The sequence below is a fragment of the Belonocnema kinseyi genome, chromosome 8, assembly GCF_010883055.1.
Source record: "Belonocnema kinseyi isolate 2016_QV_RU_SX_M_011 chromosome 8, B_treatae_v1, whole genome shotgun sequence".
Classification (NCBI taxonomy): Eukaryota; Metazoa; Arthropoda; class Insecta; order Hymenoptera; family Cynipidae; genus Belonocnema; species Belonocnema kinseyi.
The window spans coordinates 109,277,359-109,290,307 of NC_046664.1; the positions used below are offsets into that span (position 1 = coordinate 109,277,359).

At 34.2% G+C, this 12,949-nt stretch overlaps 1 protein-coding gene across 2 annotated transcripts in view; it reads left to right on the forward strand.

The window, feature by feature from the left end:
* LOC117177945 (RNA polymerase II elongation factor Ell-like) overlaps positions 1 to 8,397 on the forward strand; it is a 114,788-nt gene extending 106,391 nt beyond the window's left edge. The window contains exons 3-10 of one of the 2 annotated variants that reach the window (XM_033369074.1): positions 559 to 683; positions 916 to 1,032; positions 1,544 to 1,798; positions 3,058 to 3,128; positions 3,244 to 3,450; positions 3,845 to 4,583; positions 4,819 to 4,996; positions 5,153 to 8,397. In XM_033369074.1, the coding sequence (XP_033224965.1) occupies positions 559 to 683; positions 916 to 1,032; positions 1,544 to 1,798; positions 3,058 to 3,128; positions 3,244 to 3,450; positions 3,845 to 4,583; positions 4,819 to 4,996; positions 5,153 to 5,341 (1,881 nt within the window). In that variant the 3' untranslated portion in view covers positions 5,342 to 8,397. The remainder of the gene's footprint in view (positions 1 to 558; positions 684 to 915; positions 1,033 to 1,543; positions 1,799 to 3,057; positions 3,129 to 3,243; positions 3,451 to 3,844; positions 4,584 to 4,818; positions 4,997 to 5,152) is intronic. The other variant, XM_033369075.1, reaches the window with a different exon arrangement.
* The last annotated feature ends 4,552 nt before the right edge of the window (positions 8,398 to 12,949 follow it).

Genomic DNA, 12,949 nt, shown 5'->3' on the forward strand with positions numbered 1-12,949 from the left:
AAGAAAAAACCGCTTTATCATCACGACAATGCGCCTGTTCATTCATGCTTAGTTGCGCAAGCAAAATTGCATGAAATCGGCTTCGAATTGGTTCCTCAGCCATCGTATTCACCAGACCTGGCCCCCAGCGATTATTACTTGTTCCCTAACCTGAAGAGATGGCTCACGGGTAAGCGTTTTTACTCAAATGAGGAGCTCATAGCTGAAACTGAGACGTATTTTGGAGACCTTCCGATCGAGTACTTTTCGGACGGTATCAAAAAGTTAGAAAATTGTTGGACTCGCTGTATCGACCTAAAAGGAGAGTATGTTGAAAAATAAAACCGACTTTGGCCAAAAAAACGTCTCCGTGTTTCATTTTTCAAGGACTTATCAGACTGCCTAGTAGGTGATCGGCAGGCCATATTCGAACTGAAAATGCCCAATTTATACTTAATTTGCGCGCGAAATTTAACCTTATTTTTTATTATTCTGAATAATAATTGCTGAAACCAAACTGCTAGAGATAAGATAATTGCAACTTTGTATTAAATTCCTTTTTGCTTTGTTTGATTTCAGCGACTCTCCTTTCCATCCTCACAATCCAGCCATGGAACTGCGAATTTTACCTTCAGTCTTTCCGGTAATCAAGACATTGAGGGTCCCCAGGGCGGCTTCGAATGTATACAGCAAACTGGACCAGGGTAAGTATTTTTAACAGTAATATAATGTAAAATTATTTATGCTAATTATAAATAAATATATAAAAGTATTTTAATACCACTTACCGTATCTTAGACGTTATCTTTAACATTAACCTCGTTATGACGCGAATTTTGAATTAAAAGCTTTCCTATTACATATTCTAACAAATAAAGTTTTTAGTTTGACTAATATTAATTTTATTTAACGAATTTCGTTTAACAATTATTTTAGTAGTCTGGAGAGTCTGGGAACTATACCGAGTAAAATGCGAATACATGCCAATGACGATGTCTATGAAACTACCAGGCATCGTATGGCTGTCGCCGAAGAAAATAATAAGAATAAATGGTAAGTTATTATTCAATTGTATATCCTTTGTACAAATTTGAATTACAACCTTTCAAATAATGTCATAATTAATTTAAATTATGAAATACTCTTTTAATTCATTCTTATAATACAATGATGCAAAAGAATAAATAATCGAGAAAGGTCTATATTTAAATTCACAACTAAACATTTACTAGACTTATTATTAATAAGAAATTTTCTTATGACTTTTAAAGTAATAGATAAGTTATCAACAAGATTTTTTTCTTGAAACTAAAGTTTTGCCAATTTTCTTTTCTTACCTTTTCACTACTGTATTTACAACCTATGATCTGCTAATTAATTATTCTTTCGCCTTGCAATTACACTTTGTCATGTTCAATAGCAAAGTCATAACACATGTTCAGCCTTTACGATTCGGGAAGATAACGTGAAAACTATATGAGCTTGTCATAAGTCAATTTCACATCAAAAAGTTATTCTTAATTTAAAATTTAAAAAAAAATGTATTTGACTTTGATTTTTTTAGTACGAGGATGATTAAAGCTAACGGGCCGAATATCGGGCGAAAAGTTAAGGTGCAAGGAACTGGAAGGACGATACCACCACCACCTCTACCCTCGAATGTTAGACAGCGAGAATCGCCAAGCATTTCAACTTCCGGTGCTGGTTCATCCAGGTTGTCGTCCGCGTCAGCTTCTTCTAAACCAGTCTCCCGTATTCCTCCTCCGGTTCGAAGCAAGCCCGAAAAGCAACTACCAGACATTACGCGTACACCTATCAGGTAAAATTTAATTTTGACTTTAGTTAAGTTACTTATTCTTTGTCAAGATCTAAGAATCTATATCAACCAATGAAAAATATTTAATGCTTTCATTAATCAATAAATACCTAGCTGGGTGTCTGCGGGACGGACCAAATCGCCTGAAATTTGTTGAGATCGTTAAATTCCGGGAAATGACATTAAATTTATTTATTGACTCGTTTTTTTTTTGTTTTTTTTTTAGTTTGAGTAGAAACTCGTTTTAAATCTCTTCAAGCTTGATATCACATTAAACGGCAAGTTTCAATCAGTTCGGCTTGAAATTATTTTGAGTTTGAAAAGTTAAATTTGTAAAATTTCCAAAGATAAAATCTTTCATTTTGATCAACCATTTAGATGGTAAAACGTGTCAAGTCGACTAAGTGTAAATAAATATTAATAAAATATTTGAAAAATTAACAATGATAAATCTATTAAAAATTGAACGATTTTCAAATTTAAACGTTGAAATGGCAATGGCTCAAAATTGTTCTGTTTCAAATCGTAGGCTTTTGAAATATACATGTAGTTTAATCGTTCGAAATTTCGGAGTGAAGTTTTATAAATTATTTTAAATTTCCAAATAATTCCAAATTCTTAAATTTATAATTAGACAGCACTGTCAGGCTGGAAATGTTTTACGCGCGCGCGTGTGCGTTCGTGTGTACATGTTTTATGGTTCATCTTGAATTGTTCAGGTTTATAATTAAAAATAATTGTAGAATATTTGGCTTCGTTTTTTATATTTCACCATTTTGAATGTTTCATTTTGCGAATGTGTCTGATGTGTAGAATCCGTTCGAATTAAGCCTTTTAATTTTGGATTACTATCTTACATTTGAAGGATTAATCGAGATTCTTTAATTAGTCTAATTTAATCCGCAATTACAAAATTTGCTAATCGCAGCTCCAGAAAGTTTGTAAAAATGCTGAATACCTAAAAAAAGATTGACGTGCCATTACCTCTTTGGACCTTTACATAACCATCGAGGATCAGTGAAGGCATTAAAGTACGACAGAACTCGTCTTGGTTCAAACTTCTGCGGTTTTAATGTTCATGTTTCTAATGCACATATTTTTAATGTCGAGGCTCTAATGTATCTCTTTCCAATGTATGTGTTACTAATGTCTATATTTCTAATGTGGCAGTCTTTAGTCCGATAAAACTCGACAGAAGAACTAATTTTCTTTGAAACTATGCCTGGAATACAGTTCTAACTTGTAATTTATATTTTTTACAGAGAGAGGCTTATCCATCTCCTTGCGTTAAGGCCATACAAGAAACCTGAAATCTATGAACGTATAAACAGGGGTAAGAATTAATTTTTAATTGAATTATAGGTCCTTAGTAAACATATGTCTCCTTTCATTAGGAAATATTGCTATTGGTTGAAGTTAATTAACCAAATTTTTATTTGCTTTTCCAGAGGGTTGTAAAGAGAAGGATCGTAGTAAATTATTCGAGCATTTGACGGAAATCGCCTTTAACAGGGATAATGCCTATCACCTGAAAAGGGCCGTGTGGAATGATGTTCGGGACAACTGGATTCACTACACCGAGGAGGAAAAGTCCCTTCTCAAAAGAAGGAAACCTCAGAACCTCACACCTCCCGGTTCCAGTGATGGATCCAGTGGTCAGTTTTAGTGTTAAAAATATACTATCATAATTCAGATTCCTTCTCTTTTAATTCTTTACCACAGCAGCTAGACTTCATAAACAATAATGTTTCATATGTCACATTTAAAAATAACCTTAATATTGCCCTTTTCATTACTCAAACTATCATTACGGCTCTTCGATTTGAAGATTGTTACTTTTCGTCAAATCCTAATCGTATCCAATTTATTAATATGCCATGCATATTTGCATTGATTACTGATTTTACAAATGTATCTCGAAAATGGTTGATATTCATAAATGTGAATTTTTTGAATGCTCAGATGGATTTGTAAGAAAAACTTGCAAGATAAGAAGAAAGTCAGAAATTGTAGCCTAATTCTCTTTTAATAAAACCATTTTTTGCACAGGGAGTGGACAGTCTCCAAATTCCGTTCATCCAGGATCACCGCCGGCGATAACAGCGCCACCACTGGCACTACTGAAATCCAAGAGACCAGGATACTATGAGGGTAACGACGGCTTACCTACGAAAAAACCTCGGATATCTCATTATCGGAAACCAGAACCTCTTTTTGTGAACCACGGAGAAAACCGAAGGACGGCTGGTGGTAGTGTTAATAGTGGCGATAGTCGTGTCTGTAGTGGTGATAGCCGTGTCAATAGTGGAGATAGTCGCATCAGTAGTGCCGAGAGTCGAGTTAGTAGTGCTGAGAGAGTCTCGGGTAGTGTTAATAGTATCGAGGTAATCAGCGGTAGTAATAGTGGCACTTGCAATAGTGGAAGCAGTTTGTTTGCCGGGCAGAACAGCAACTGGAACCAGAGGCAGCAGGGTCGCCTCAACTCTGCTGAAAGAACAACTAATAACGAAGTGCTTCGTGGTAGCAGCTACCCTGCTGCAAATTTGTGTCTATCAGCCAGTGATAGCGAAGATGAGCAGAGCCACGTCGCGCAACAACACGAGCTCGGTACTGACGAGCGGCGAAACCACGGAAACAGTACCAACGCCCGGCTCGAAAATTCTGGACCTGCTGGAATCGCCTTTGACCCTACGACAAGCCCCAATTCTTCCAGCAATGTTACCAACAACGCTTCTACCCAAACGGCTCAGGCTGCCAATCACCATGAAGCATATCCTGACTACCTCACGTGAGTCTCTTTCATATTATTTCGATTTTCGAAATTCCTCTGACTTGGGGCAGTTGGTGTCCTTTCTTATGGGCGTGCAGGGCGCAAGTTTTCTACAATTTTCATATTGCTTGTGGCCTTCTGATCGATAACAATCTAAAGGCACTAGGAAGGGTACTGTAGAAAACTTGCGTCCTACCGTTCAAACATGAAAAATGGTAATAAAGCAGTTTATCATTTTATTTGTGAATTTCAGCTGTTACACGAAGGTAAGCAGCTTGGAGCAGAAGAGACGATACAAAGAAGAATTCAACTCCCTTTATCCGGAATATAAACAATTGTTTGACTTGGTTACCCCGGTGCAAGTTCGATACGTTGAGTGGAAGCGGAAATACGACGAAATTAAAGCTCAGGGAAATCATCAACAACTTGATGTAACTATATTTTAAATAACTATTTTTCCTGTGCAAGACAAATTTTTTATTGAATGAAAGTAGTTGTTTTCCATGTTTTGCGAAGCCATCTCGATTGAATATTTGTTGGCTGACATCAGAAACAATGTAATGTAAATCTCTTTCTTCTTATTTCAGAGGATAAAGAATCAAATTGTGCAAGATTACAAGACAATGAATCACGACTTAGTCTACAAGCAGCGGTGTGCGCGGAAGGATTATTTAGGGGGGAAATTGAATTACTTAAAGACTCTGGTCGAGGAATACGATATACATTGTATTGTAAATAACTCGATTCCTCAAGGGAAGGAGAATCAGCTCTACTGACACAAACTGAAAAAGTCGCCTCTCGTCCATCGCTTCTTCTCAGTTGTCAGTACCACAGTCTCGATGTTCATGCAGAACTCGCATTTCTTTGGCATCTTTAAAGGATAATCTCGTGATTAAAATTATTCCTGAAATTTGACCGAAGACGGGGCTCTCACAGAGTTGACTGAAAAATGCTCACGTTATTTTGCCTACGAGAGTTGCGGCAAATTCCGATCAATCTAGTAAAAAGGAAGCAATCCTCGATAAAAAGGAAATAATCATCGGTAAAAATAGGGAAAAGCGCGATTTCTTCTTGATTTTCATGTCATACTGATCCTTCGACAATATCAGTCCGTTCACGTGCAATTAGCAAAGTCTGATGACAATCAGAAAGGCCGACGATTCTCGTTGGAACACTCCATCCCCAAAGGAAAGCTGCATCGCGTCCAAGACTGTCCAATCGTAAAGAAGAGAAAAGATGAAAAAGTTGTAAAGTCTACGTAAGTTATTTACACCACGCACGTCCAGAATGTGTCGTCCAGTTTAAAAATGTGCTTAACTACAAAGTCGGTCCAGGACTCTGCTGCTTTAGAGATTTCTCCTATCAAAAAATCAACATATTTTAGCGAGCAGAAAACAAGGTTTCTTCTAAAGTGACCTCGAAAGTACGATTCGTCATATCATTGAAAATGTTAAAGTGTCTAGATATTTATCTTTTTAGTTGTAACCTTAATTCGAGGTTCCGAGAGCAGTTTTTTGTCAATAATGTTTTTAGGTTTTTTTAAATAAACTTTGAATCATTTTAGATTTGCGAAACATTCTGGAGACGTAAATGTGAGAAAATTGTATTCCTGCGAAATTTCGTAAAGTGCTTCAATGTTTTTAGATTAGTTGTTGTTAAGGCTCTAAAAGTGGTTAGGACGTAATTAAGTTTGATTTTTTATACCCGTTTTCACGTCCACATCTCTGCGATTGCATATCACATCTTTGAAATCATCCGATATTAATTCCATCTGAGTTTTTATACGTTTAAAAAAGCTCGTCCAGCACAAAAGATATTATTTCGGCAAGAATCAATTTTTCAAAATATCGAGCTCTTCCTTGCTTTTACGTCTTTTTCTTTGTTTCTCTTATCGGTTTCGCTAGGAAAGAATTCGATGCTCGTATAGGTTGCAATAATGATAATGTTCAACTTAAATATATGAAACGGGCCAAAACTAGATAGCGAGGCGAGGCGAGGAAAGAAAAAATAAAGGAAAAGAAAGGTGACAGATCTAGTACTCAAGGTTGAATGCAATGAGAGAAAAGTGTAACTACGACTGATGTATTCGAGAGTTACTTGAAGATCGCATACGGCAACGATCGAAAGGATGCTCTTGTGTCCAAAATTCTTGTATATCGTGTAGAGTATAACAAATTTTATGAATTTTAACACTAGCTTTTAACGCAACGTTATTAATGGTTAATAATAATAGGAACACTCATCGTAACAGGTTTTGTATTAAGGAAGTCAGGCTAGATTTCTTAATAGTTATTCAAGGTGTTTGTCGATTCAAGACGACCCGAAAATAATGTACATGCTAGCGATATTTCGCTTCTAAATTTTATTCGTTCGTGTAATATGATATGATACATGTTACGATTCTTATTAATGTAATTATTAGTAACTTCGCTATCACACTATCGCCCTTCGGATAAATTCCCGCAAGTTCGAAACTTGTCTCAGTTTAGGGAATGTCTTCGAGAATATTTGCGATCAACCTTCCTTTTGAGAATTTATGAAAGTGTAATGATTTTTATTTAGGAAAAATGAGACTTATTTTTTCTCTGTACATATTAGTGCCTATTTACGGGAATATTCTCAAAAATATTTCCCAAATACTAATTCGCGAAATTTTAGATCTCGCAGGTGATTAATAAAGAATAAGAAAAGAAAAACTCAAAATAAATCAAAAGACTCACTTCGATTGTGATTTCGGTAGTTAGAGAAAAGAAAATTTGAACACTTACATAAAATTATGTATATAAAACTATTCGGTTTCAAAAACTATCAACTCCAACCTGTTTGTAAGTTTGACATAAATAGTAGAAGCCATATAAATGTGGCACAAATTGTTAAGAAAGTAAAAAGCTTGGTTTTTGGGTTCTTTGTAAACGAAAAAAAAAAACAAAAAGAACAAAAAAAAAAACATTTCAAGATGTAGAACCGAACCATTTTCAATTTTCTTTTTATGAAAAGGGGAACTTTTTTCGTAGAAAATTATTTCTTATTATGAAATAATGAAGATAATTAACTTGTTCTTTTTTACTCTGATGGGGAGTTTTTCATTGTTTCGAAACCCACAGAAAATATTAAATGAAGAAAATACGACCGTTTTTCTGAAAATGGAAATTTTTGTTCCTCCACCAAAAATATACGAGCTGCATAAAAGAACCGATAAGGAAAATTGTTCCTTTCCAAGAGTTCTACAAAAAGTTCCTCTTCCATTTCTTCATATTTTTGAAAAATGTATATTTCTGCAAATGCTTTAAAAAAACTGTGCAAAATATCGAAACATGAAAGAGAATTTTTGTTTATAACACTCTTAGAAAGGAACAAAATTTTGCTTTTGCACATTTTTCCATATTTCGTTATATTTTTGTAAGAAAAGACAAAACTTCGTATTTTCAGAAAATCGGTTGTCATTTCCTCAATTTACAATTTTTAAACATTTTTTTATTGTGATTTTTGAATAAAGAGGGAAACCTCAATTAAAATAAAAAAGAACAAATGTTAATCATTTTGATTATTTTAGAAAAAACGGATTTTAAACAAAAGTGGGAATTTTTTCAATAGTTTTTTGGTGCAAGTATCGAAGAATGAAACATGAACTTTTTATCGAACTCTCTGAAAGGAATAACTTTTCTTGTTGACGTTTGTCTGTATTTCGCAAATTAAAAAAAAAAATAATAATTTTCTGATAAAACTGTTGTAACTTGCACAATTTTTAATTTTCAAGTTAAAAATTTCGTTTGACATCCATTCCTAAAATTTTGTTATTGCACGAAGAATACATATAGCAAGCTCCATGCTGTCTTAATAATTTGAACCAAATTATAATATTCTTCGTGGTACAGCTGCAAAAAGAATGGCAAATCGATAGTGAAAAAAACGAAAGTGCGTAGGAAATTTGACAAGTAATGGAAAACTTAACGGATTCAATAAATCATTTAACTCTGTAGCAATCAGCACGAGTTTAACAGTAGAAATCAGCGTGAACAATAATTAGAGGGTATTGTATGGATAATATTACCGAATTATTCGCATTCGTGTGCGTGGTGTTGTAGAATGATACGTCGAAGTTTTCTTTAGTTTTTATTTCCATTAAAATATCGTAGTATTATGTTCCATTGTTGTTGCTGCACAGCGATTCAGAGTTAGGCGTCAGCTATTGCGTTTTATTCTCGAATGATACTGCTCAATTAAGTAATTAATGATGAATGATTTCGATGAGTTTACTCCGCATGCTATGACGACTTAGTGCTTGAAACTGTGGCCTTTTGAAGGGACAAGATAAAAGAGTCGAGTGACACTTATCGGCTCTGCGAGTAAGAATCCAAGAACAATCAGGTATATAACCAATTTGACAAGTCTTCTATTTTTAATCGCACTGCCGTTTTTGCAACGCAACTCGTATGGCACAGTGATATTTAACTCTACTCTTAACAACTAGATATCAATATTATTGTAATGCGATAATTAGTTAGGAAAAATGGTAAAAAAAATGATAAAAGGCTTTGATTAACAAAGAAGCTGGCGATCGATTAATATATTTTTGTTGCCGAATTATTTTTAAAAGCCAAATAAAAATTGTTAAACAGCAACGCTTGTTTGTCTTGATCTGATTTTTTTCACTGTGCCATACGTCTCCCGTTCATTTATGTCAATATATCGATACACACTCCTTTTTAAATCGAATATTATAGTTACCACGTCGTACCAACTTAAAGAGCACTATAAAAATACCACACAAAATATCTGGGAATCGAAGCATTTTATTTAAACTGAAACTAATCTATTGTATCAAGATCTCCTGGCTTCGCACACTGAGGAAAATAATATTTCAGGGACTTATTTGATCTGCCGTGAAAATTAAAGCCTTCAATTTCTCTGAAGAAATCTGAAGCCGCGAACCGAAGTTTAAAAGTGCACGTGTGCCTTATCTTCTTATGAACAAAAATCACCGATAAATTCAAACTTTACATTTTCGTCCAAGTTGATTCTTTTACCCCCCCCCCCCCTTTTTATCGAACTGAAAGGAATTCCTGGATTGCACAATTTGGAACCTATTTTCATCTTCTCAATAAAAAAGACACTTTTCATGTGCACAAAGATCTTTTCCAGATAATATCTTCCGGTGCGTTTTCTCCTCCTGAGTTTTCGATTTTGATAAAAAAGAAATTGTCCAATTTTCAATTAAAATCACCTCGAGGAGATAAAAATATCTCTTTTTGTTTTAAGAGAATCCAAGTGCCAAGCTTAGCAAAAATAACAATGCGATTTTATTATACATATATCTGCTATATCTAGAACATACTACATACATATACATATAGTACATGCATAATGCAATATTCATACGATAAAAGTATGCATATATGTGTGTGTGTATATATATATATATCTCCCAATATGAGTTTTTTTTCGCGAGAGGGTCAGATGCACGAAAAGCAAAAATTTCATTAATCGATCGCGTGCGAATTACGTCCTGTCTTTCTAAACAAAACTCTGGATTTCTTGTATGAAAATATAGTTTTGTGTTTTAAATTTTGCGCCTTAAAATTCAGGATTGAAACGAACCGACCAAGTGCAATAATATTGTTTGCTTTTTTTATTTTACTTCAGTTCCTGCTTTCAATATAGTCGAGTAAAGTCTTCTAATGTAAATTTGGCGTCGAAGTGGTCTTCGAATTTGGGGTTATGTTTAAGTGTGGTTAGATCTTGAACACGCGAAATTTAATGATCAAAACTATGACTTTAGGATTGGAACATCGCGACGTTGTGCAATAATATCTTTTGCTTTTTTAATCAAATAAATAATCCACAGAACTGAATAATTTTAATTCTGAAGCAAGCAACAGGTTTCTCTAAAACATGACGAGTTTTATATTCCTAAGATCGAGAAATTCAGAGTTTTTTTAAGAATAATTCTTTTTAAGTAGTGAATTCTGATTTAATTCTTTGTCCCCTCGTAGCGTTCTGAGTTTCTTTTTCCTTCCAATATTTTTGAGGAAGGAGAAGGGAATCGGAAGATGAGTAAACAAAAAATAATGGTGATTTGTGGAAGAAGAACAAAAGTCGGCAGACGAAATATGCATGCTCGTTATTGTAATATTACAATCTTGACTGTGATGCTACATTATATAATACATTACGTGCGTATATACGACGTTTGCATTTTTTGTGCCGTGACACCAATTTGATAATCCCCGATTCCCTCGTCGCTCATGTGATACAAGCTCTCACCAATCTTCTAGCTCCCAATGTATATTTTTCTTCTGTTTTACTCTGCACACATTGGACTATAAAATTACGATTTATAGTAATTCCTTAAATCGGCCACGTCGCAAACAGAGCTGGAAAACAAATATTGTCATTCTTACAAATTATACTACTTTTTATTTTGAAGCTTGTTGTTGCAGCTTGCCAATTTTTTATCTAGTAAATTGTTATTAAATATTTTACTTATTTATAATTTCATGTCCGGCTCTGATTGCAAAAAACTTAGCTCTGTCGCGTTGTTCTCTTAAGTTAAATTTCTTCTCGAAATTTTTATTTTCGATTGACCTTAGAAGACATTTATTTAGGTACTTGAATTTTAAACTATTAAATGTGTATTAGTAAATTAAGTTAGGAAATAATCCCAGTCGTTAAATTATACTTTATAAATTCGCAGAAATTCTGCCAAAAAAAGTGGGATCAAGAAAGGGCAGCTTAGAGAAAGCGTGGTTTTTTTTTATCAAGATACCCATATCAAATAGCACTTGCGAAAGGGAAAAGAATGAATTGTACTAATTTAATAATATTACATGAAATAACAAAATCCTTAGGCCATTGTGAAGACGCGTACCGACGATTATTATTCTATGAGAGCGTGTAATATTTGGATGACTGTGAGCGTGACAAAAGAGTCTTGAAGCGAATTCCTCAAGGCGGCGATTTGATTGGAAGGAAATCAAGATTAAGGCGAACATGGCGAAATGTTAAATAAGGTATATCGTAAAAATATACCCGTGTCTCTTTTATTGACGACGACTGCATTGCTCCCCTTGACAAAGGCTCGTTTATCCATATATAGTTGTATTTGCAATTTATTCTCTATATATTATTATATTCATTAATTAAAGTAAAAAAAAAGAATGGATTATATATTTAGTAAAGGAAGGAACTTCAGAAATGAATAATTGTAAGCCCTCTAGGGAAAGTTCCCTTATACGCTTGACTATTTATAATTACGTAATATGCGGCACGTTAATCATAGTCGACAAAACTATCCACGTTTTGTAGAATGTTAAAAAAATCGTAATCTTATCAAAATTAGAGGTTACCGCCATGGTTTTGCGAATTTGTGCCGCGCAATTTTAATTGTAGGAAGAAAATTTAAGTCGACTGTGTTAGAGGATCGTGTATTCTACGTGACCACTCATATGAATGATTATTATTGTTACCCGATAGATTACGTCAACCTCTATGTTCCTACCTTTACTCGCTTTGTTTTTATTATTGGAGAACTTGCATATTTCGAGAAAGCATAAAAATAAAACACGCAAAAAAACAGTAAGTCGACGAAGTTATCGATTAGAATTACGACGATGAGGATGGTTATAATGTTTATGATAAAAATATGATGAGGGAGAGAGAGGAGTATGTATAATATGTATTTTAAGCAAGGCAACAATTTACATTTACATTTACGATAACGAGTAGAAATTGTGGGTTGTGCATAAAGATACGTATGTTTGTGCTTTGGCTAGAGCCTATCGAGAATAACTCAGAAAAGATGTGAGAAGAAATCCAAACATTCAAACTCAAATCCTTATTCCTTATTCCTTATTTTTCTTGCCGTCGAGCTGCGAAAAATTACTAAGCTTTCCGAGTCGAGTTAGAATAGAAGTGAATAAAAAGCAATGAGGACATGCTTGAAGATCGTAGAAAATTCATTCAAGCGTGCCATTTCTACTCGCACTTCCTGCTAAGATGGGCAATCGTTAAATCTCTTTTGATATTGCTAAACACCAAAGAAAAGTCATCTGATACTCGCTAAAATAATTTCTTAGCTTCTTTGAAGAAAAGGACAATGTTAATATATTGGATTAGTTAAATATCCAATCCTGGGTATCGAAATTATATCGTAATTTATAAAGGAAGTTTTTTTAGAGTCCTTTTTGAAATTGAAGAAAGTATTTTTTTAGAGCAAGTCTTAGCACTAACCATTTTTTAAAGGGGAAATGACAAACCCTAATGTCGCGAATTAGACAATTTACCTGCTACTATTTTCTGCCTTCTTTGGTTTAAAAATAAGAAGGCGGAGAAAGTCAGTAATTAGTGATGTCATTGTTTGACATTTGCCCTTAAGAAACGGCTCG